This window comes from Crocodylus porosus, unplaced genomic scaffold (genome assembly GCF_001723895.1).
Source record: "Crocodylus porosus isolate Cpor-Errol unplaced genomic scaffold, CroPor_comp1, whole genome shotgun sequence".
In the NCBI taxonomy this organism is placed as follows: Eukaryota; Metazoa; Chordata; order Crocodylia; family Crocodylidae; genus Crocodylus; species Crocodylus porosus.
In genome coordinates this window covers 76,840,645-76,863,259 of record NW_017728886.1, presented here as the reverse complement: position 1 = coordinate 76,863,259, position 22,615 = coordinate 76,840,645, and the positions used below count along the sequence as shown (strand labels likewise).

At 39.4% G+C, this 22,615-nt stretch overlaps 1 protein-coding gene across 2 annotated transcripts in view; it reads right to left on the bottom strand.

The window, feature by feature from the left end:
- DNAJC13 (DnaJ heat shock protein family (Hsp40) member C13) overlaps positions 1-22,615 on the bottom strand; it is an 88,494-nt gene that overhangs the window by 17,352 nt on the left and 48,527 nt on the right. For both annotated transcript variants that reach the window (XM_019536847.1, XM_019536853.1), the window contains 19 exons: positions 19,100-19,203; positions 18,854-19,013; positions 17,323-17,385; positions 16,778-16,879; positions 16,409-16,513; positions 15,286-15,488; positions 14,613-14,697; positions 14,225-14,379; positions 13,332-13,377; positions 12,261-12,415; positions 11,434-11,635; positions 9,819-9,934; positions 8,719-8,797; positions 8,341-8,476; positions 6,857-7,041; positions 5,978-6,052; positions 5,670-5,789; positions 3,228-3,407; positions 960-1,127 (listed from right to left, as the gene is read on the bottom strand). In XM_019536847.1, the coding sequence (XP_019392392.1) occupies positions 960-1,127; positions 3,228-3,407; positions 5,670-5,789; positions 5,978-6,052; positions 6,857-7,041; positions 8,341-8,476; positions 8,719-8,797; positions 9,819-9,934; positions 11,434-11,635; positions 12,261-12,415; positions 13,332-13,377; positions 14,225-14,379; positions 14,613-14,697; positions 15,286-15,488; positions 16,409-16,513; positions 16,778-16,879; positions 17,323-17,385; positions 18,854-19,013; positions 19,100-19,203 (2,439 nt within the window). The remainder of the gene's footprint in view (positions 1-959; positions 1,128-3,227; positions 3,408-5,669; positions 5,790-5,977; positions 6,053-6,856; positions 7,042-8,340; positions 8,477-8,718; positions 8,798-9,818; positions 9,935-11,433; positions 11,636-12,260; positions 12,416-13,331; positions 13,378-14,224; positions 14,380-14,612; positions 14,698-15,285; positions 15,489-16,408; positions 16,514-16,777; positions 16,880-17,322; positions 17,386-18,853; positions 19,014-19,099; positions 19,204-22,615) is intronic.

Below are 22,615 nucleotides of genomic sequence, written 5' to 3'. Positions count from 1 at the left end.
GAGACAGATCTCCTGCTCCCTCCTCCTTTCCCTACATGTTCTGAACCCCTCTCCACATTTCAGGAATAAACCCTACCTAGCTTTTACTTGTCCTTACTCCTCAACCTTTTCTTTATTCTAGATAAAAAGCCTACTTAAAAGTTATCACATTCCTAGCAAAGTGCTGAGTACAAAGTGTAGCACTGCTGTTTGGGCTGCCACCCTTTTTTATTCTGGCGCAATAGGTAAGAATGATGATCATCCAAAGGCAGGGTGTCTAGGAGAGAAACTCGCCCCATCCATTATTTCATTTGCGGTACATAAATATCTGCTCTTTACTGCAAGGTACTACCTAACTCTTTATTGTTAAGGACTATCTAGGTCAAGGCCATTTCAAGCCTACTCATACACCACTCATTCCATTTTTACCCCACTGGTTCTTCACCCGTTTTGTAAGAAACATTTTCAGAGCCCTATAAAAGAGGTCTTAAAACAAGAACATCTTTGCTCCAATTCTACATTCGTTCTTGGATCAACTGAGTTCAATATACAACACCATCACCTTATTTGCCCCATGATTTACTCTGATCATTAGGTTCCACTGCTGCCCTTTTCTCCATCATTAAAAAAAAGGAGTAACACCACCCTGGATTTTGCCCCCTTTTTTTTTTAGCCTCATACTGTCTGTCCACTACTTGAATTCCTTACTCCCATTTTTGTCCTGCAAGTACTGTTCCCCTTACATTAGTTTGCAATTAAATGATTGGGGTATTTCACTTCTGCCTGTAGTGCTTAAAGAACTCATGATCACTTACTGCATAAGTTTCTCACTTGCCAACTATAAAAAAAAAGGTAATTTAGTTGCTTTTGCACTTGTTGCACTTCTCAGTAATCAGCCTGGCCTAGATGTGCTTGGTAGGCAGTGTCAGATATACTAATTACTAGGAAAACATTAAAAACACCAGCATTTTTCATCTTACTTCAGTAGGAGTGACCACAGAAAGTTTCCTTGCAACATAAGGGGTCAGCATTCCAGCAAGGCTTTTTCTTATGGTGGGATTTTCAGGTGTAGCTTGTTCTTCAGACAAATACCCTCCAAGACGACTCAAAGCTAGAAGACTGAGTTTGGCAAGGCTGTTGGCTACTTCCTGTTAACAAAACAAGATGCATTAACAATTTAAGTATTTGAACAGAAACCTGAAGTACACTGAGGAGTTATCTATTCTTTTTTAAAAGTTAGCCTTCAAAATAGGTACCCTTCAATGTACATAAACATGCTTGGACTAGCTTCCTGGTTCTGCAAATAAATAAATAAATTAAATAAATAAAGTCAGCATACATTTTGTAATGGGAGTAGGTGCTGCAAACAAACCCTAGTGATGTTGAGTTCTAATGTGTTCAGCTACTTTAGGTAGCAGAACCTAAAAAAAAAAACCCAAAAAAACCCCAAAAATTAATTTCTGGCTGACAGTAGTCAATGATTATGTAGAAAGCTTCTCATGGTGATGAGGCTGTCCTATAAAACTAGGGCATTCTGACAAGTACATTTTAAAAAAGTTGGAAAGGATTTGACAAATAAGTTCTCACCTTCAGTTATTTTCTGAAATTTAACTAAAATTCTATTAAGTAGGGCATATAGTATAGCTTCTGACAAGAATAGGCACGATGAGAAATAAGTCTAAGTATTCCTGTAGGAATAAATTATCAAAAAAAGTAGGGACCCACTTACCTCATGCCAAGACTAAGCCATTTGCACAGCTTGCTCATCAATCTGCAGCCCTTCATGCTGTGAAGCCCCATCCCTTGCTGCTGATTAAAGGAGAGGCCCTGCTCCTCACCACATAGTCATTACATCTCAAGCATGTCAGTGGCTGCAGGGACTGCCATGCTGTCTAAAGCATCTCAGCAAGGACTGGGAGATTCTAAAAGAGCATATTATATAAACACACTGGGGCTTGGGATTTTTTGGGTTGATTCTGGGAAATTGTAGCTGATGGAATGGTTTCCTAGAGATTCCAGATACAGCTGAATTTTGCAATTTCTGCAGAAACCACAAAACTGCAAATTAAAAAGTAGGTCCCTATCAGTAGGTACTCAGAACTTGAAGTTCTGGATGGTAGCAAGGCAGGGAGATTACTTATTCCAAAAGCGAAATATTAGAAGCCTAGGAAACTCAGTAGTAGTATTAGTGGACTTCTAAGCATCAAGATATGGAAAAATTCAAAATTCGTGTACTTCAGTTTTTTTCTACTTTGTATTAACTGAGATATTCTATTACTGCTACTGGCTATATTGACATCATAGTTTTGGACAAATTATACAGTAAACTTGTCTGGGACAAAAAAAACCAAAACCAAGTTATCTTTCCCATCTCCACACAACTAATTATGCTCACTTCTGGGATAATTAACATACCCCTTTCATCTCAACTTTAAGAACATTAAGTCTGACTTCACAGGTGAACCTCAAGTCAGTCAAAATGTTGTAACTACGCATTTCTAATCATTTGGTTCTGTGAAGCAACCACCACAGTTATTTAAGTAGTACCCCAGCTGCTTTAGTCTTCCTAGCCCTTTTACCATCCTTCTTGTCCTTGAGCCATTTCCGAGTGTCATTGAAAATACAAAAAAGGTTACGTAAGTTTATTCCATCTTTCCAGAAACTAGGCAAAGTCTTCCTATTGTCTCTCAACACGAGCAGACCCAAGAAAGATGTTCCCTATTGTAACCATGAAGTAGAAAGGAATATGTAATTCTACTGAGAACAGTGGGAGGTGGGAATCTATCCTCTTTAAAATATAACTGTCATGGAGGGTTCTTTGTTTTTAAAAGGAAAAAAGCTACCATCCCCAATTTTACAGGAGCAGAGAAAAAGAGGTGAGATTCAGTTTACACTTAAGCCAAAATACATTTCAGAACCAGTGATATTGGATGCAAGCATCTTAAATAGGTTCATATTGGTAAATTAGTCATTTAGGAGTTAAGTGACCAGAAAAATCATTCTGTATCACAGTCCTGTCACTTAGAGGATATAGTGAAGCTACAGTATGCAAACATTTCAACCTTAACTACTGTATCACAGTTGACCCACCCATCTACTGAAATATATATTCAAGATCTGCTCTCTAAATAAAGTGGTTATTAACCTATGTAAGCATTATTGGTCAGGATTCATACTACACTTCAAAGAATGGTATGTACTCACTCAACTTTCAGGTTAAAAAAGGTGAAGATTAAGCTTAACATTACCTGTTGATTAGAATCTTCACTCTTCTGAATACCACTCTCTTCTAGTGTATAATCATAGTTGAAGAGGTAACCAAGCAAATACCACAAAACTCCAGCTTGAAACAAGTGTGTTTGTAGCCAGTAATCCACAGCAAAGGAGCTGACACATTCTACTCCCAAGGAAGCTACTCGTGGAATGCTCTGGGAAATGAAGGAGGACTGGTATTGAATACATTTTTCATGACTGAGGAAAGCCAACCTAGAAAGAATTGCTGAATGATCTACAAATTCATGGAGTCCATAACAATCTTCCTGGACTTAGAAGAAAGTATTTTTGCTTTTATTCTTTTATCCACTTAAGTCTGACAGGTGAAGAGGCCAGTGCAAACAGACTGAAATTTGGAGTCTAGGAGCGTTTAGGCAGGTGGGGCAGTTCCAAGGAGCTGTTCTAATTAAAGTGCCCAAAGCATCAGCATCCTCATGGTGAAAGATGGTGGTGGGGAACATCTGAGCCTTGCAGCCCTGCTTCCATTTTTCAGCATGGGGATGCCAATACATGCAACACAGGATTCTGCTGGAGCATGGTAATTACCATGGTCCAGACAACTAAACCCACTGTAATTGTCTTGATACACATGTATAGACACCCCAAAAGGAAAAAAAAAAGTGCTGTAGACTTGAAATAAATTCTGGACAAAAAACTGAAGTCAGGAAAAATTAGAGCCGAGACAAGAAGTTTCAGCAGGACACTTCCTGCCCCCATCTAAAGTTGCTGATAAAAAAAAATCTAAAAAAAAAAAAACACAAACAAAACACAAGTGACTTTCCACGGAAGCCACTGCTGTCCAGCAGCTAACTAGGTGAGATTAGCTCTATACCCAAGCAGGTAGGCTGTGGGAGAGGTGGGAAAAACTAGCAAGTTTGACTTTCTTTCTAAAGACTGGGTTTTCAATCTGTGGAAAAGTTGCTCAAAACAGACATTAAGTGTCTAACTGCTGATGTTCCTTTTTCGTATTAAAAGATTACTTAGGGGATATTCTTAATTACAGGAAAAATGTACAGCAGAGGAAATCAAGTCAACAGCTAAAAATAGTACCACCATTTATTACCAATTCAAATTTAAGTTTCTTTATTTCAAATCATTACTATTGTTGAGTTAATCTTATCTTTTAATAAAAAAAATCTAGTTACTCCCTTGTCCATGCCTTGCTGCATTTCAACAAGTGAGCAACAATCCACAAAGCTTCACAGATCCTCATTCAGCGCAAGAATAGGACAGTCTGGCCACCCTGAATGGAAGCAAAACCTGGAGTGAATACTCCCTTTCTCCACTCCAAGGGAATACCCAACTAGGGCTGCACGAAGCTTTGGCCACCAATTTGATTCAGCGGAGATTCAGCCCAGTTTCCAAATCAAGTCAGTAGACCCTTTAATCTTGCCAAATTGAATCTGAACCCTCCGAATCAATTTGGAGAGATTCAACAATTCAGACAGACAGCTTTATATGTTTTTCTACATACCTCAAGGTACCAGGCAGCTCACGAATGCTGATATGGCAGGACATATGAAACACTGCACAGGAGTGCAGGGGGGTCCCCAGCACGCTTGGTGGCAGACCCAGAAATGAACCAGAAGCACTTCCAGTCCACTTCCATGTCTGCCACCAAGCACATGGGGGGGGGCATGCTCCTGTGGGACACTCCATCTGCCCCACCATATCAGTGTTCACAAGCTGTGCCTGGTACCAAGGTGCATAGAGAAAAAAAAACCCAAACAACCAACAACATTTAAAAGCTGTGTCTATGGCTGAATTGGCACTTCTCCGAATCAGCATTCATTTTTCAGATTTGGCCCAACTGAAGTCAAGACAGCAATCCAAATCACTGTAACCTGAATTGGGTCAAATCCAAATCTAAATATGGCCCGCTCTCCACATCCCTGATACCCACTACCATTAATCCACTTGCGTACATCTTCATTACATCGAAACAATAGTAATGACTGCTGCATTAAGAACTCCAGGGTATTCTTAAATAGAAGCAATTGTAAGAGTGGATAGCCATTCGCTACTACCTACCTACAGGCTATACTTGTTTAAAAGCCAACTTTTTTTTTTTTTTTTTTTTTAAAGTTAAAGCAAGCCCTAGACATACTCTTACTTCCCTACGCATGACTTACTGATTGTGCATCATCTTGAAAATTACAAGATGCAGAGAAAACCCAACCTAAAGCCAAAAAAATCAATTTACAGCCAAGAATTAAGAGGCCAAGACTGAAATCTGCACAAGAGAATGAGTTTGTATTAGGTCTTTAAAAAGTCTCACCTTTATTTAAACCAGTGGAAATCTATGCTTACAATGTTTAATTATTTTGTGATTAAACTAAGTTAATGCACTTCCATAGTTCAGCTGAAGCTTGTAGAACACTGCCTGTATTTCTGAAAACCCTACGACAATATCCTACCTTGCCATAATATAACAGTCTACAGAGGTCCTTGATGATATTGGGCATTTCGGTGATCTTCTCTCTGCATTCTTCGAACTGAGCTGCCACACTGTAACACTTACTTACATGCCCACAGACCTACAAGCAAAAACATTAAGCCACAGATAAAGAATAAGCCCTCAATTAAAAGGGAAATAGAACTTTAAAGCCAGCTCTGCCAGAACCACAAAAGGTCACAAGAGCTGACAAAAATATGGGTTAGGAAAAAGTTTGTTTTTTTAAAAAAAGTCATTAGATTTAAAAAAAACAGCTGCTCTGAACCTTACTTGTACAGACATGTCATCTGGTTTACTGGAGCGGTTCAAGACTGCCACACAACGATTAAATGCCTCTTGCAGCACCTGTAAAAGTAAGTTAAAACAGAAACCTAAAGAAAACATTATTCTGCCAAACATGCAATGAAGCAGCATATGCTCTGCACATCCATTACTAACAGTTTTGGCTAAAAAGTCCTGCAAAGACAACTTGCTTTTCAATTCAGACTTTCATAGGGCATTTCATATGGTTTCCTGAAAGTCGCACATTTTAGATATCTGGAAGACTAAGTAGCACTTGAAGCTATTATTTTAGTTTCTTCTAGGTCTACTATTCAGAATAAAGCCCTGCTCAAAATTATTTGCTCCCAACATTTGGTAGCAAGCTGCTGTTGGTCTATTCTTTGGCAAAACTAGCATACTGGAGCCTTTAATAATGCTACTATTTCACAGAAGAATATTCTAGAGCAGGGGTTCCTAAACTGTGGTACAAGAGACCTCTGGGGAGAGGCAGTATATGGGAGACATTGTGTAATGGCAAATGCTTACTATAATGAAAATTAAGTCTAATGGGTTAAAATATAAGATGTACATTAGTAGAGGTATGCAAGCAGCTGGTAAAATCTGGAAGGGGTATACAATAAGAAAAAAGTTTGGGAACCTCTGTTCTAGAGTATGGATGTCTACTCCTTTGTAGAACAACTAGCTTATCTTTAAAAGTCAGTGGAGACAGGTCTTGGAGAAAGAAAATGTGTGCGCATGCATATGGGGCAGAACTTGGCATTATCCACACAGTACCACTTTACCCACCTCCAGACTTGACTGTCTAAGTCTGGATATAAAAAAGGGAGCTGTAGTCAGGAACGGCTTCTGTTAAGCTTAGGGGTTTACCTCTACTCCATTCTCTCTTCTCAGTTCCTCTGCATTAAGTGCTGAACAATTGACTGTGTGGAAAGCAAGTTCTGTAGCAGCAGGCAACAAGGGAGATTCTTTGGAAAACAGCTGGTCATCTGACGTTTCTATGGTGATGGTCTTGATCAGCATGGGGTAGCCTGCATATTTGTAAGGTTTCAAATCTAAAAGAGGTAAAAAACAGTAACATGGGAGGTCTGATCCATATGTAGCCATTCTGCTAACTGAAGAAAAAATGGGAAGTCTTCTGCCAGTGGTTGGTTACTAAATTTCACACAGTATTCCGTTTTCATTGCTGGGCTCAATAACGAAAGTGACCCTACTGTTAAGACAGGGAGGGCAGTATTCAGTACCTTAGATTTGCTAGCAATGTACAGACTGAGCTACCTTTCATAGCACTCATCCTTTACTTGGTTGTCATTTTAAAAACTTTCAGGAAGTGACAGGGAAATCCTGCCTAGGACTGTGGTTGGTTTCCCCACTGCCATGTTGAGGTGGCAGAGGAAAGCAGACAAAGATAGAAGTGTACTTAAGACAGAACTTGTCACACAGTGTGCAATGCAGTGAACTGCTTAAGAGGAATTTAAACCCTGGGTTTTGAGCAAGACTCATTTCTCCAGCAATAATGAAAGCTGGAATCAGCTGCAGGAGTCAGCCTCCAGCAACTTATGTTGAATAGCTAACTGTTTGCAGATATTGTGATTTTTGTGGCAAGAATTCTCATCCTGCCATTTGAAAGCACCCATGTTAACCGAATACATGATCTTCTACCCCAGTATGAGAAATGCAGTTATACACTAGTTAGAATTTCCATCACAAAAATCAAAGCTGAAGCTATAAAATGACAGAAGTTACTTCAATTTCCTCCCTCCAATTTTATCCTGTTCTATGATAACAGGAAAGCATGACAAACCTAAAGGCTATGAGCCAGACCTTATTTTATCTAGTAGATAGGTAATGCAATCCAATGCAACTCTTTCACAACCATATGGAAAGTAGCTTATACCCTTCCCTCGCCTATCACTTTCTGTAGACAAGATAAAAGACAAGTTCTATCCCTAGTGATTTATAGGATGGAATAGGGGGCAGGGGGAAGCAGCAGCTACCAGCCCTCAGTGCTTCCTACACTGGTGACCACAAGTCTCCAGAAGGCATAGCCTTTCTTCTGGCTCCACTTCTCCTGGTCCTGAGGGAGGAGTTAAGCTGGTGTGCAGATGCACCACCATCTCCCAGGACAAAACTTAATTTTGGTTGTTCCAAGGTTATTCTTCTCCCAGGGTAGCCATTGTTGCTCAGGGAGACAGGAACACCACATGAAAACCACACACTTGAACATCTTAAAGCTTCAGGTTTCTACCAGGAAGACAGCAATTCTCCTGATAAGAAGCTGGTTTGTACATAGCCTCAGAAGATACAAAAATAGTTCTCAAAACACAAGAGCAATTCTGGCTCAGTATACCCACCTTCTTTGTGCCTGTTGAAGAGTATGCTTTGAGTTTTCAAAATCAAAATGATGTTTTCTGGATCTGGGCCATCCACCACTTTAGCAGATTTTGTGCATAGGAACTCATATGCTTTATTCACTTTTTCAAACATATCCTGCACATAAGATGGACAATATTAATACCCAGCTTGTCTGCAGCTTCGAGGTGTGCTTCCATGGAAGTTTCATATGAAAGGCAGCAACATGGAAAGAGTGCGTTCAGAAGTTTAAAAACTTTTGAAGCAAATGAGTTGCAGAAACAGGAAAGTTTAAGTCCTACTGTCATCCCAAAGAAAGACTGATATTGCAAGTTAAGTCTTGGTGCAACCTAAAGCCATATATCAATAAACATACATACCCTGCCTTCTGGGTTCTTGTCAGGGTGATATTTTTGTGCCAGCCTGAAGTAGGCTTTTCTGACCTTGCTTTCATCATGCCTGAAAGATAAAATGAAAAAAAAAAAAAAAAGAGTTCATTTTTATAAATACTGTAAGAAGTAAAAAACAAACAAACAAAAACAAAACACATTTTTAATGTTTACTGTTCATAGTCTTAATCATGACAAACCACAACTACAGCTGTAAGTTGTCACATTCTTATTTCCATTCTCAGGAGTTGAGAATTACACTCCAAACTAAAGAGGCAACTACAAAGAAAAAAAAAAAAAAAAAAAAAGCTCTTTTGCCAGGCTGTGACAGTTTACCATGTCTAAAACATTTACCAGAACTACAAACTCCATTTAGCCTTGTGAGAAACATTTGACTGTAATAATGAACTGTTCATTGGCCCTTGAGGGCAACTTCAATGCCTGATTTTTTTTGCAAGTGGAAAGTAAAAGGAAGAGGCATCTAATTTCTGTGATCTTGTTTATTAAAAACCAAAAGGGCTGGATAGAAGAGATAAGTGCATAGAGAAAAGAACCAAAAAAACATAATGGATTGATTGGCGAGGACAGATTTCTGCAATTCTTTTCATGGCTTTGCAAGTCTTGCACCCCTCATGAATAAAGGGTGCTTATTTGGAAATCCCTGTGAGGAGTTCATATTGCCAGTTCACTGTTTTCCCACCTCCCCATCCTGACAAATCAGGCAGCAAAATCCATGACTTTGGGGAAAAAGCATTGATGAAGCAGCCACTGAAGGAGTTTGAGGAACCACTGCAAGGTTTCATGACTCTAGTTAACTAGACCCAGTGCTTAAAAGCTTGAGGCCAGCAGCAATGCATCTGTTCTTCCCAGCCACAAGCCAAGACTCATAGAACCCAAAGTTTCACTCTTACACAGCAACCTCAAAAAGGTGTCCAAAAGGACATACGCCAAAATTATAAGCAGGCATTTTTCCAAGCCAATGAACATCGTTAGAGTTGGTTTTGCTATAATTATTTTGCAGAGAGAAAGCCATTACCAATTACCCAAAATAAGCCCCAAAAGTGCAATTGGTATGGCTAAATTAAACTTACTGTCCTTGTCCTTTGGGAAGGTTAAGGACTTCATAAGCATCATCAATTGACATGGTAGGTGGTTTCTTCTCTACCTCCTTCTTCCACGCTTCCAAGGTATCTTTCAGTAGTTTAACCTGAAATAATTAAGATCCATTATAGCTCATGTCTTAAAACACATTTTTCAGCACTTTACAATGGAGAAGCACACCAACCAAGGATCTGAAGCTCAAGATGTTAGGAATAGTCCTAGATTTAAAGAGAGCACCACACAAAGCTCTTTCAATAGCTAGAGGTTTATTAACATAATAGTGCCTGTTACAAGCAGCTCAGAGTATTTTGCTTTTCTGGTTTGGGGGGGGGGGCATCTATTAAAAAAATAACACTATTTCCAGTACAGAAGTACAGTTTAAGATACCCAAGTATTACCTGGATATTCCCATATTGATGGGCTTTCTAATGGGATGTTTAAACCATGTGTTGCCATCTGATTTCTCTAGGCTGAATTATGATAGATTTGAAAGCGGCCTAGCCATGGTTAGAAGAGTGAGCTGTACCTGGTATCTGATAGGTTCTCTTAAGGATTTCATTTAGGGAGTTTGTACAGTTACAGTAAAGTTTCATAGACATGAGGGCTGGAAGGGACCTCGGAAGATCGGAGTCCAGCCCCCTGCCCCAGGGGCAGAAAGTTAGCTGGGGTCATAGGATCCCAGCAAGATGGACATCCAATTGACACACTTAAAGGGAGTCCAGAGTAGGTGCTTCCACCACCTCTGGTGGCAGTCTGTTCCAGGCCTTGCGGGGGTCAGACAGTAAAAGAAGTTCTTCCTTATGTCCAGCCTGGAATGGTCTTGGAGGAGTTTATGACCGTTCGACCTTGTCATCCCATGGGGTGCTCTGGTGAACAGGCCTTCCCCCAGATCCCGATGTACACCCCTTATACACACACACACACACACACACACACACACACACACACACTTGTAGGCGGCCATTAGGTCCCCCTGAGCCTGTGCTTTTCCAGGCTGGCAACAAGTTGGTGTTTTAAGACCGCTTTAGTTAGCTGCCAGGTGTCTGAAGAAACAAAAACAAAACACTTGAGTGTTACGCCACTACAAGCTACACAGATTCCAACTTAAAATTTTTTGGATTTTCTCTGAAACTAGAGCACCTTTCTGCTGAGTTTTGCAACCCAAGAACTTCCATGGAAATGGATACCTACACAAGATTCAGGTTTGCAGTTCACCCAGCCTGGGTAGGAAGTGTGAATAATTATTCCATTTAAGCTTTACTAATGTATACATTGGAAGTGCCAGTTTGTCAGGATACTTATTTATTTTCATCCACTTCAGCACAAATAGGGGCCCTCCATCATACTCAGTTGCTAGAGCAATAAGGTCTCTGCCTTCTACCCCACATAGAAGTTGAAGATATTTGAAAGAAAAGAATCGGTAAAATAAAAAATTCATAAAGTAGCCAAAGTAGTATCTTGGAGGTGTAGAAATACCAAGATTCAGTAGGGCTTGCTGACACCAATTATTTACATCAAGTTAGTATTCCTTTTATAGATAATGTTTGGGACTATTTTTTTTATTTATTCATTTTTAAAAACACGCAAAACTCAGTTCTTACTTACAGGATCTTTAATTGGCCAATCTGGAAATCTGAGTGTGTCACAAAGGTGCTTGAGGTAATAAATGTTACAGAACAGCTCATTTTCCAGTTGTGGGTAGTTGATCACAGGAATGGGGCAATACTGATAGAGTGCTCTTGTATTACTTTGAAGACGAGGAGTGAAATCTGCAAGATGAGCAGCAATCTTCTCTATCATAAGGCGCCTGAGAATTGCAGATAAAGTTCTGGTGAAATATAGTTTGCATAAGCACAAAGACCAAGAAAATTGTGAGTACTGGCAAGGGCTTAAGAACAGTTACCTAGATATAGCTTTCATTATAGTTTGAGTCAGGATTGACTATAAAACTTGACATCAGAGCCAGTATAAAAACACTTGAACTAAAATTGGAGACTCCATGGTAAAAGACCACCACAACTAAACTAATACCATAACGAGGTATGGGCAAGCAGGGCACAAGCCCCAAACACCAACTTTGGGAAGGTGACAAAATGGCAGCTCCCTGGAGAGTCCATGGTGCTGCTACAGCAGCTGTAACTGTAGATAGAGCAGCAGTCACTGCCAGGTGCAGGGCTTCTTCACTGCTGCCACAACCATTTGCTCTAGCACAGCAGCAGCCACCAGCATCCCTAGAGACTTGAGTCTAGCAGGCAGAACCCTGCCTTTCCACGGAGTGCTTAGCACTCCCATTCACTTAAGAAAAAGTGTTTAAAAGTGGATTACTAGTACCACTATGACTTAAAAAGATACAATGCCAATTACCTCTGGCCCACCAGCATGCCTAATACAGGTTTAAGCCAAGACAGTGGATATGCTATATCCCCACTTACCTCATTTCATTGCTCCAAATTGCTTCTGGAGTGTCAAATTCCCCAAGAAAAATTTCAGAAAACTTTTCTGGCTCATAATTCTCCAGATAACACACCATTGCTTCAGGAAGAATATGTCCAAGTATACTTCTCTGAAATATATCTTGTCCTTTTGTCTAAGAAGGAAAAAAATCACCAGAGGTTGAGAAATTTGGAAGTTAAGGTGTTTGCTCACACTAACTGAAAAAAAGTGTTCAGATGCAGTTAAAAAACAGCATGTTAAGGTCCTAATTAAGAGTTTCCTTGGTTTATGCTAAAGCAGAGAATTCTTGCATTTAGAAGTCCTGTGATAGTTCTGCAGTTGGCTGTTGTGTCAAAATATCATCAGCATTACAAAAAGGTAAGTGAAGCTCATCTTCCAACACAGACCATTAGATGAAGACCAATTTTAAAGATTGGCTAGGGTCAGCAAGTTGCTTATGCCTTCTGCTGAGCTGAAGACAGCAAGTAGTTAGCTACAGCATATTGATGTTCTGGTTAAGGACAAGATGAGTACAAGCAACAAATTTCTCCAAAACCAAGAATTACTTTAGCGCTCTTGGCTGAAATAGTTACAGAAAATCAAGAGGTATCCATACAGCTAACCTAAAATACTGGATTAGAGAATCCAGTATTGACTAATGGATTCTTCTATACAAGGCATTACTTCCTTATTTATAGAAATTCAGAGAACAAGGAAGTAGACACAAGCTCCTTTCTTAAAGATGAGATACAACTTCAATTAGTTCACTCTGTTTAATAGACTCTGTAGGATTTTTGACAACGTTGCATTGTTTTATAATGAATCACTACAACAATATACAAAGTCTTAGTAGTTCACTGTAAATAGCCAAGAGTATCTCTTTTAGGATAATCACATAAAATTCAGGCAAACACCTTGCCTTGAGCATACATGTCGAGCTATGGTAAAACAAAAATTACTTTGATTGGAATTATGGATATCTGGGGTGAGGACACAAAGTAAATGTATAAATCTATGTTAATACCATGTTTAACAATTAGAGCAGAACCCCTCTGTTCTAGTAAACTCACCTCTTCAGACTTGAAAGCCTGTTTTGTATGAGTGTACCTCAGAAACCTAAGAGGAAGGATAATTTTAGTATTAGTGATGTTCAGCATGTCTGTGCAAAAGAGTATATAGCAAAAGGTGAGCCAATTAAGCAACTGCATGTTGTTTTGTTTATTCTACTTCCCTACCAGCCTGAACTTTGTTGCAGCCAACCTGAAGCCTAAATTCTAGCAAAAAAAATCCATTTTCAAAGTACATCAAATCTGTATGGTCAAATAATTGCTTTACAAGCTTAGTTGCCTTAGACTGGAATTTATAAAGATTTAACTAAATCTCCGATTCAAGTCATTTAAAAATTAAACTTACATTTTGTAAATAGACTTACAGTAAAATAAATCCTTTTAATAGGAAGCCATTATAACTGAAACAATAGCTTTAAATACTTAAAAATAAAATAAAAAACAGTTAAGAACAGTTATTTGGGCATGCTTATGTAAGAACATAAACAGGTTGTCATTAAGACTTTAATCCTAAAATATATGTCACCCTCATCAAGATACTGGTTGATATCTAGCCATTATTAGAGGTAAACCCAAAATGGTTCAGATTAAGATGCTACAGTACTATTCCTCCCCCCCCCCCACCCCAAACTATGAACACTCATTGACAACTTGGCTTTGCCATTTTAAGCCAACAGAAGACTCCAGCATTTACAATATTTTAACAGTACACTGGGCAGCTTATTCTGTGCAACTGTATATATGCCCTGGCAGAGCCCAGAAAGTTCTCAGAGGAAGTGCACAGAAGTGAACACTGAAAACATTAGACACACTTAATCCATAAAGCTTGAGTAATATGCAGAGAAGACACCTCCCCCTTCCTATAAAGGGCCTACTGCTACCATTCTTGTCCTCACCTTGCAATAGGAAGCACGTTTGAACCAGTGTACATCATAATAAAGAAGAATACACCGCTCAGATAAAAACGAGGTAATTGTGGGTTATCTTGCATGATGTGGAACAGCAGTATGGCAACTTTCTCAACAAGGATTGGATCAAAAGTCAACAGCAACTGAAATTTGAACAAACAGCATTTTGTAGTCTCACCCGGTTTTTCAAAAAACCCTTTCAAAGATCCACAGGCACACTACTCATAAAAAAGTTAAACGTGCTAATCAAAATTAAAACAAAAATGCTAGTAAAGCTTAGAAAAAAGAGACCGAGTGTCAAATATTAAATTGGAATAGTATTGGTATATTCCTCTCAAAAAAATCCTACTGCAAGTTAGTAAAACAAACTAGTCACCTGGATGATATGGGGAAGGCAAGTACCATCTGAAAGCAGCCTCTTTACTCTGGGCAAAGGTCTTATTATTGCATTATCCTGATCCCTGAAATATTACAAAAAAAGTGAATATTTTAAGCAATGCTACACATCTAAAATGTCTTCTTTGTACTTTGAACCAACTTTGTTTAGTTCAGCTTACTGACAGCCTTAAAATTTACACTGATCATTATTAACCTTGTTGCTCAGTTGCTTAAGAAACTGATCTGATCTCAACCTTAATATCAATTTTAGTGAAATTACAAACTGAACACAAAGCACATTCCCATGGAAATATTAGCATAAATAAATACACACACTAAAAATTCTAGTCAACATTTAAACACGATTACATAATTCTCAAATAAACTGCAGCAAGGACCAAAAGCTTTGACCCTGCAATTAGGATTTAATGTTGTCCAATAGTAAGAAAGCCACCTTATTTCTCCCCAGGCCTGGACCACACCAGAGAAAAAACACCCATCTTTGCATTTATAGAAATTCAAATGCAACTTGTCACAAGGAGGCATTCGCATATCTTATTTAAGATTCATGCAACTCCAGGGTTTAATAAGCCATAGTAGTTATGCCCCAAATACCTTTGCCAGTTACAGAAACTAGCAATTTCTCATCTGGGAATTAAACTTGTTGTTACCTGCTGGGGAAATATCCACACATTGTGATCAACATGTTGAGAATAAGTGTGGCAAGGTCAGTTTCATTTAGTACAGCCTGTCCACTGGCCAACAAGCACCATTTAAGCTGAGGGATGACCTGCAATGGTCGCCAGCCATCCATGCCCTGAGCCCAGCAGCGTGTTTTTGAGGTCAATTTTCCCTTGGTCCATAGCTCCTCCATCTATTTAAAGATCAGAGATATTAGTTAGTGTTCCTACATACCCTGAAGCAACGATCAGTAAGGTTTTTTCCTTCTTGTGTCCTACAATAGTTATAAGCTATCAAGACCTTTCTTGCATACTTGTAAAGGGTTGGACTTCCATGATGAAAGAAAGCCACTGCAAGTATTTTCTCCTTTTCTAAAGAGCTACACTTTTCATATATTAAGGATGTATTCAAAGGATTAAACGTCAAGAAAGAAAACTTAGAAATGATTTTCAAACTGAAGGAGTCTCATTACAGCAATAAAAACTATTCTAAATCACTATTGTTGGTTGCTCATTTTAAGATCATCCTTGGATAATATTTGAATGAAAGTTTAAAATTTGTCTCCAAGTGATTAATCAGAATAGGTTCAAGCAATGTCCTCCCTCCTGAGCATCAGCTTCCAAATAAAAGAAGTGCTCTCTTAAAAGTTTCAGAAGACTGTCTACTTTAGCATCTTGATGCATGCATCTGAACCCATGCTATGAAGTCATTTCGTTTGTGACAACACTAAAATGCATTAGAACTATAGACTTATGCTTGTATGCTTATTTTCAACAACTGAGTGACACTTCTACAATGTTTTTAAGCAAAAGCTCAAGAACCTGAGTTCTGTCATGAATTGTACAAGTTGTAAAATGTTAGAAAGTTACCAAACTTTTGGAATACTACCTAGATGATTAAAAAAAAAGAGTCACCTTTTTATGACTTGTAATCCTGCAGATTATGCCAGAAACTTGTGAGGAAGTTGCTCTTGCATGCTTTGATAAATATGCAACGCAAAATACAAAAACAGTTTTACCTCTTTCCTCTTACGGAGAGTAATATCCCTTCAAAAGAGGAACTTTTTAAAAGCCCTTGTTGAAAAACACAGCAAAAAAACTACACAAGAAATACCTCTTGAAAGCTGTAAGGTCCACTCCTTTCTTTATCTGCATTGCCAAAGTACCATTCTTTTTCACTCTCCCTCTTCATATCAGGTGCTGCCTCAATCACATTACTCTAAAAAGATATTTAGAGAGAGTCAACTTCCATACAGACAGACTATATATAGGGACAAGTAGTATTATGATTTATGAAGGAACTTCAGTGTACGTTTCTCTTGAATTTTACTAGTTCTTAAACACAGAAGCATGTCCCATTAAGGGCAAATATCTAGTTTCTTACTATTCCATTTCTGGACCAAGCATCAAGACAATACAACAAAATAAGTTTAAGAAAAAAATTGAGAGAATACATTGTATTAAAAAACTAGAGACTTCATACTTGCAATGGTACTGTAGCCCTGCTTGTATGGAGATGTGCCAAGGTTAACAGATCCACAAGGATTCTAATACCATTTGAATCCATAACATCCTTAACGTTTTTCTGTACAAAGATTGGGGAGGAGAAGAAAAAAAACCAACAATTTTAGGATATGACCAGTCCCCCTTTATTTATGTATTGCACAATGCACTCAAAAAACCCCCACATGAACAAGCAGCACCTGAAGTGTTCTCCAAGAACTAGCATGGAATAATACAGCCCAATACAACAAATACTTCTAAACTCTTAAATCCCTTCCAGTAACTGATCCATACATAAGTTTTGCATCCAACAGGAAAAAGGGTAGTTCTAACAACCATTTTTAAACAGAATTTAAAGATCACTGGATAACATTTGAAGCCAATCTTGGATTGATTTTTAACACTAGAGCTGAATCCCTATCCTTATACTTTCATGCAAACACATGCCATGCAACAGCAACAGTTATCAATTCATAAAGCAGATGAGTTCCTTAAATTACATACTTGCAAAATAAGATCTCATACCTTATTAAGAATCAACTTGTTAAGAAACAAGATAAGTCTGTCCCGCTCAAGTCTATCAGTACACTATTGAAAAAGAAAAAAAAAAAAAAAAAGAAAAAAGAGGATAAGCATGGCATGACAGGAAATACAAACTGAATTAGCCGATCAAGTTTTAAAAATTGGTCGTTACATCTCCAGTGTCAAATACGTCTTAAATGACAAGCCAGGGACTGAAGTCTTGTTTATGTAAAGCAGTCAGACATTAACTGAAACAAATTTAAGGCTTAGAAATTTTTAGAGAAAAGGGGATTGAAAACAAAATGGCTCAAGCAACATCTACTAAAAAACTTCAGACCTAAATAGCTTCAAAGATCTTGCTAGTCACTACACAAAAGTCTCATTCTATCAGTCATCTTGCTGAAGTGTTTTCACTCTTAACCCCCACCCCAAAAAACTAAACAATAAAAAGAAAGCCAAACACCCTACTCAAAAAACCCTCAAACCAACCTGCATACACACATCTGTTCTAGAGTTTATTTTTGCTTCACTTCAAAGAAAAGCTCTATAGCCATTTCTGGCAGGCCTCCCTTATGAAGATACTACTTGAATCAGGTTAACCACTAGACTGGGAAGTTAGATTAGGGGAAAAAAACAAACAAACAAAAAAAAAAAACCAACCTGTACAATTCAAACCTAAAAGTAAATTTTTTTTTTTTTAAATGAGTAGACCTATTTCTCATCACTTCACCAGAGCAGTACTAAAAGACAAAAGGATCCAAGAACTAAAGTGCACTTAAAAAAAAAAAGAGTCAGCTCTCACACACACAGCTCAAACTGGTGGCTAGCAGTATTTCTGGAAAAAGACCAGAGACCCAGAGCACTGTAAGAGGCAGCTCTAAACTTCTTAGAGCCATATTTGTACCTGCTACAAGAAGATAACAACTAAACCAAGAACTGAAGACAAGAACAAAAGCCAAAGTATTCTTCAGTTCATCTTCACACTGAACAGGGCAAAACTTGGATGGCTGGTATCTGCTTTCATCTTGGAGACCAGTTAAAGAAGGGGACATGAAAATAAGTAAAAGGGCAGCGAGTTATCCAATTCACCCCATAGTTTTGGCAAAATACACTGCCTCAGTAACTAGTGCTTTTAAAGCCAAGCACTCAGATGCAGCCCCTCCATGAAAGAGGCCTGTTCCCCAGACAGGATTTTTTATTTTGAACCAAATGCAATCAATTCTGTTTGTTTTTCACAATCTAGTTTATTGGCATTTTCAAATATATTGTTTTTGCATATTAGTGCAATAGCATTAGAGATTTCCACCAGTTGAGTACCGGCCAACTAAAAGTGGACAGAAATTACTAAAAAAGCAGGGATTAAAGGAGCATGGAAATTTAAAATGCAGCTTTCCAATGGAGCTTCAAGCTCAAAACTGAAAAAACAAAATTGTAAGCCACATAATCACACTGAAGGGCTGTCAGCAAGTCCCAAATGATTTCATAGGCAAGTCACCATACTGGGTTGCAATTTAAAATAAAAAGAAAATCTTACCCGTTCCAACATCCCAACAATGTATTTGGTATCACTGAATGGCCCTATTTCTTCATAACATCTTCCATAAACAATGGCTAGCGCTTGTAAACACAAGCATTTCATATTTACTTTTGGGGTAAGCAAAAATCTATGATAGAGTTCATTGAAAAATTCATACCTGGAAAGGAAAAAAAAAGAAGATTTTACAGTGAAGAAATAGGAATCTGCCTCCCTCCCGAGAACGAGCACTGAACAGCAGCTTACGATTTTTTGATTGCTCCACTCTCTTCAGTATCATCTTCTTCCAATAACAGTCTTAGGTAATAATCCCCTATTTTAATTTCCTCTGAAAGGCACTCATACTTGACCTATAATTTAAGGCAAATAAAAAGTTGTGACTACTTCAGATTTCTGTACTGTCACATTTCCAGCATGCTACAAAATGGAATCAAGTTTAGATGCTGTATTTTAAATATTACTGCACTTTGTGAAGCACCGAGTGAAGTTTACTTTTAAGCCCTTCCTGCAATATGGCAGTAAAGGTTTTAGGTAACTTTACTATTTAAGAGGACAAGGTTTAATAGATTCTATTTTATTAAAAGGATAGAAACAGTCAGTCAGATTCATAGACATGAGGGCTGGAAGGGACCTTGGAAGATCATTGAGTCCAGCCCCCTGCCCAAGGGCCAGGAAGTCAGCTGGGGTCATAGGATCCCAGCAAGATAAACATCCAACTGACTTTCAAAAAGGAATCCAGAGTAGGTGCTTGCACCACCTCTGGCAGCAGTCTGTTCCAGGCTTTGGGGGCTTGGACAGTAAAGGAGTTCCTCTTTATGTCCAGCCTGAAACACAGTCTTGGAGAAGTTTGTGACCATTTGCCCTTGCCATCCCATGGGGCGCTCTGGTGAACAGCTGTTCCCCCAGATCCCAATATACAAGCTTTGTATACTTATAGGCAGTCACCAGGTCCCCACTGAGCCTGTTTTTCCAGGCTGAAAGTCCCATAGCTCTCAGCCTCTCATCACAAGGCCTGTTTTCCTGCCCTCTAATCACGTGCGTGGTTCTCCTCTGCACTCTCTCAAGCTTCTCCACATCCTTTTTGAATTGCGGAGCCCAGAATTGGATACAGTACTCTAGCTGCGGCCTCACCAAGGCAGAGTACAGCAGGAAGATGACATGCTAGAGAAGCATCTACAGATGGAAGCCAGGATTTTGCTTGCTTTGCTGGCTGCAACAATCTCACTGGTGGTTCATACTCATCTTCTGATCAATCATGACCCTTCAAGTCCCTTTTGGCCATGGTATTAGGGAATGTAGTACTGCCGAGACTATAAATAGTACTGCCAAGCCTATCGCTAAAAAAAATGTCTAGGACAGAAAAAATAATACACATTCCAGGCGGTATGAGACGGTGACCAAAACTAAGATGATCTCCAAGTAGGTATTCTGCTAGTTTTCAGACAGGAAGTCCCTGAAGAATTAGCCTAATGGTATGCCTTATGGAATAATGCATCACTCTACATATCATCAACTTAAATACTCTTATTTAAGCAATCTCCTCTACCGGATACTACAGTATCCCATATTATGATAATACCACTAACAATTCTAAGTACCAACAACCAAGAAATCTCAGTACAAGAAGTAGTGAAGCCACACAGGATCATAGGGCAGGTTGGGACCCCCAAACAGGGTCACCTAACCCAGCCCCTGCTCAAGGTAGAATCATCCCCAACTAAACCATTTAATTCAAATGTGTGTGAAAGCCTCCAAGGATGGAGATGCCACAATTTCTCTAGGTAGCCTGTTCCAATACTTACATGTCAATCAGAAAGTGATCCCCTAATTTGAGCTAAAATTTCCCCTTCCAAAGCTTACAGCCATTGTTTCTAGTCCTCTCCCTTACAGCTACAGAAAAAAGCCCATCTCCTTTATAATCACCTTTTAGGTATATTTCAAGCCTTATCAAGATCTCCCCTTAGTCTTTTTTCCCCCAACTAGTTCTTTCAGTGTTTCTTTGTAAGTCCTGCCTCTGAGGTCCTTAATCATTTTTGTTCATCTGCCCCAGACTTTCCAAATCATCTGCATTTTTCTTGAAGCATCAGGCCCAAAACTGGACTCAATACTCCAAGTGAAGCCTCATCACAGTGCCTAATAGAGCATAAGAATCACTTTGCTTGATTTGCAAGTTACACTTCTGTTAATACAACCCAGTATGCTGTTGGCTCATTCAGCTTGTGGTTCACTGTAACCCACTAGGTCCATCTCTGCAGGTCAGTCATTCCCCAGTCTGTACTTGTGCATGCAATTATTCCATCCCAAGTGCAGGACTTGGCAATAAACTTTGCTGAACAACATCTGACTGATTACGGACCATTTCACCAGTCTATCCAGGTCATTCTATATTCTAGACCTACCCACTGGAATGCCTGCCAACTCCACCCAACTTGGAGTCATGTGACAGCTAGGCATGCACTTAATCCCATTGTTCAAGTCATTAAGAATGAACACTGGACTCGGGACAGACTCCACTACACATTTTGCCATAACTCACTAATGATTCAAGCAGTTAAGTATCTACTTCACAGCACTTGCATCTAGTCTGCATTTCCTCAGCCTGTTACTGAGAATGGTCATGACAGACTGTGTTAAAAGCCTTGCTAAAGTTATGGCACAGCATATCCACTGTTCTTCCATCATCTACCAAGCCAAAAATCACCTAGGAAAATCTGGTTGGTCAGGGGCTATAGGCTATAAAGGAGGGATAGAACAGGGAGGAAAGGTGGGGGTGTGGCACTCTGTCAAAGAGCAATACACATCCTCAACAAACAGCACTGGGTCAGACGAGGGGCAGACTGAAGTGCTCTGAGTCCATATACAAGGGGGTTGGGGGGAAAGGGACTTAAGAGTAGGGGTTTACTATAGGCCACCCAACCAGGGGTAAGAGTTGGACCAGGAATTCTCAGGTCAGCTCATAGGAGGTAGTTAAGTCATCATGGTGACCTAAAACTATCCGGACATCTGCTGGGAAGGGCAGTCAGCCACGTCTGACTGCTCATGTAGGTTCCTAGCTGAGTTACAGGACCTCCATCTAACCCATGAGGTGCAGTCCCACCAGGAGAAATACCTTCCTGGACCTGGTCCTGGCCACAGGCAATGACCTGGTGAGGGGACTGCAAGTTCTCAACCACCTGGGCAATAGCAATCATCACCTACTAGAATTCACCATCCAGCACAGGGTGTCAAAGGCCTGCAGCAAGGCAGCAGCCCTGGACTTCAGGAGGGCAGATTTCAATGAGATGAAGAGACTAGTCAGGGAAGCACTGAGATCCCAGGAAGGGAGGGGAGTTGGGAGTCCAAAAAAAAAAAAAAAAAAAAAAAACTGGTTGTTCCTTAAGGGGACCTTCCTTCAATCCCCACACATATCAAAAAGGGGGCAGGAGTACTCAAAAGCCCCCATGGCTCACCAAAAAGCATCCATAAGTGTCTCAAAAGCTAAAAGGAGGAGGCATATACCCAAATGAAAGGGAGAAGACATCACCAAGGAGGATTATACCTCCATTGCTCGAGATTATAGGGGAGCTGTTAGGAAGGCTAAGGCAGAGATGGGACTAGGACTAGCAACTAAAAGACAATAAGAAATTGTTAAAAGACAATAAGAAATTGTTTTTTAGATATATAGGGAGTAAAAGGAAGGCCCAGGGAGGAATAGGACCCCTGCTAAATGGGCAGAAACAATTGGTGACAGACAGAGGGGACAAGGCTGAACTCCTCAACGAG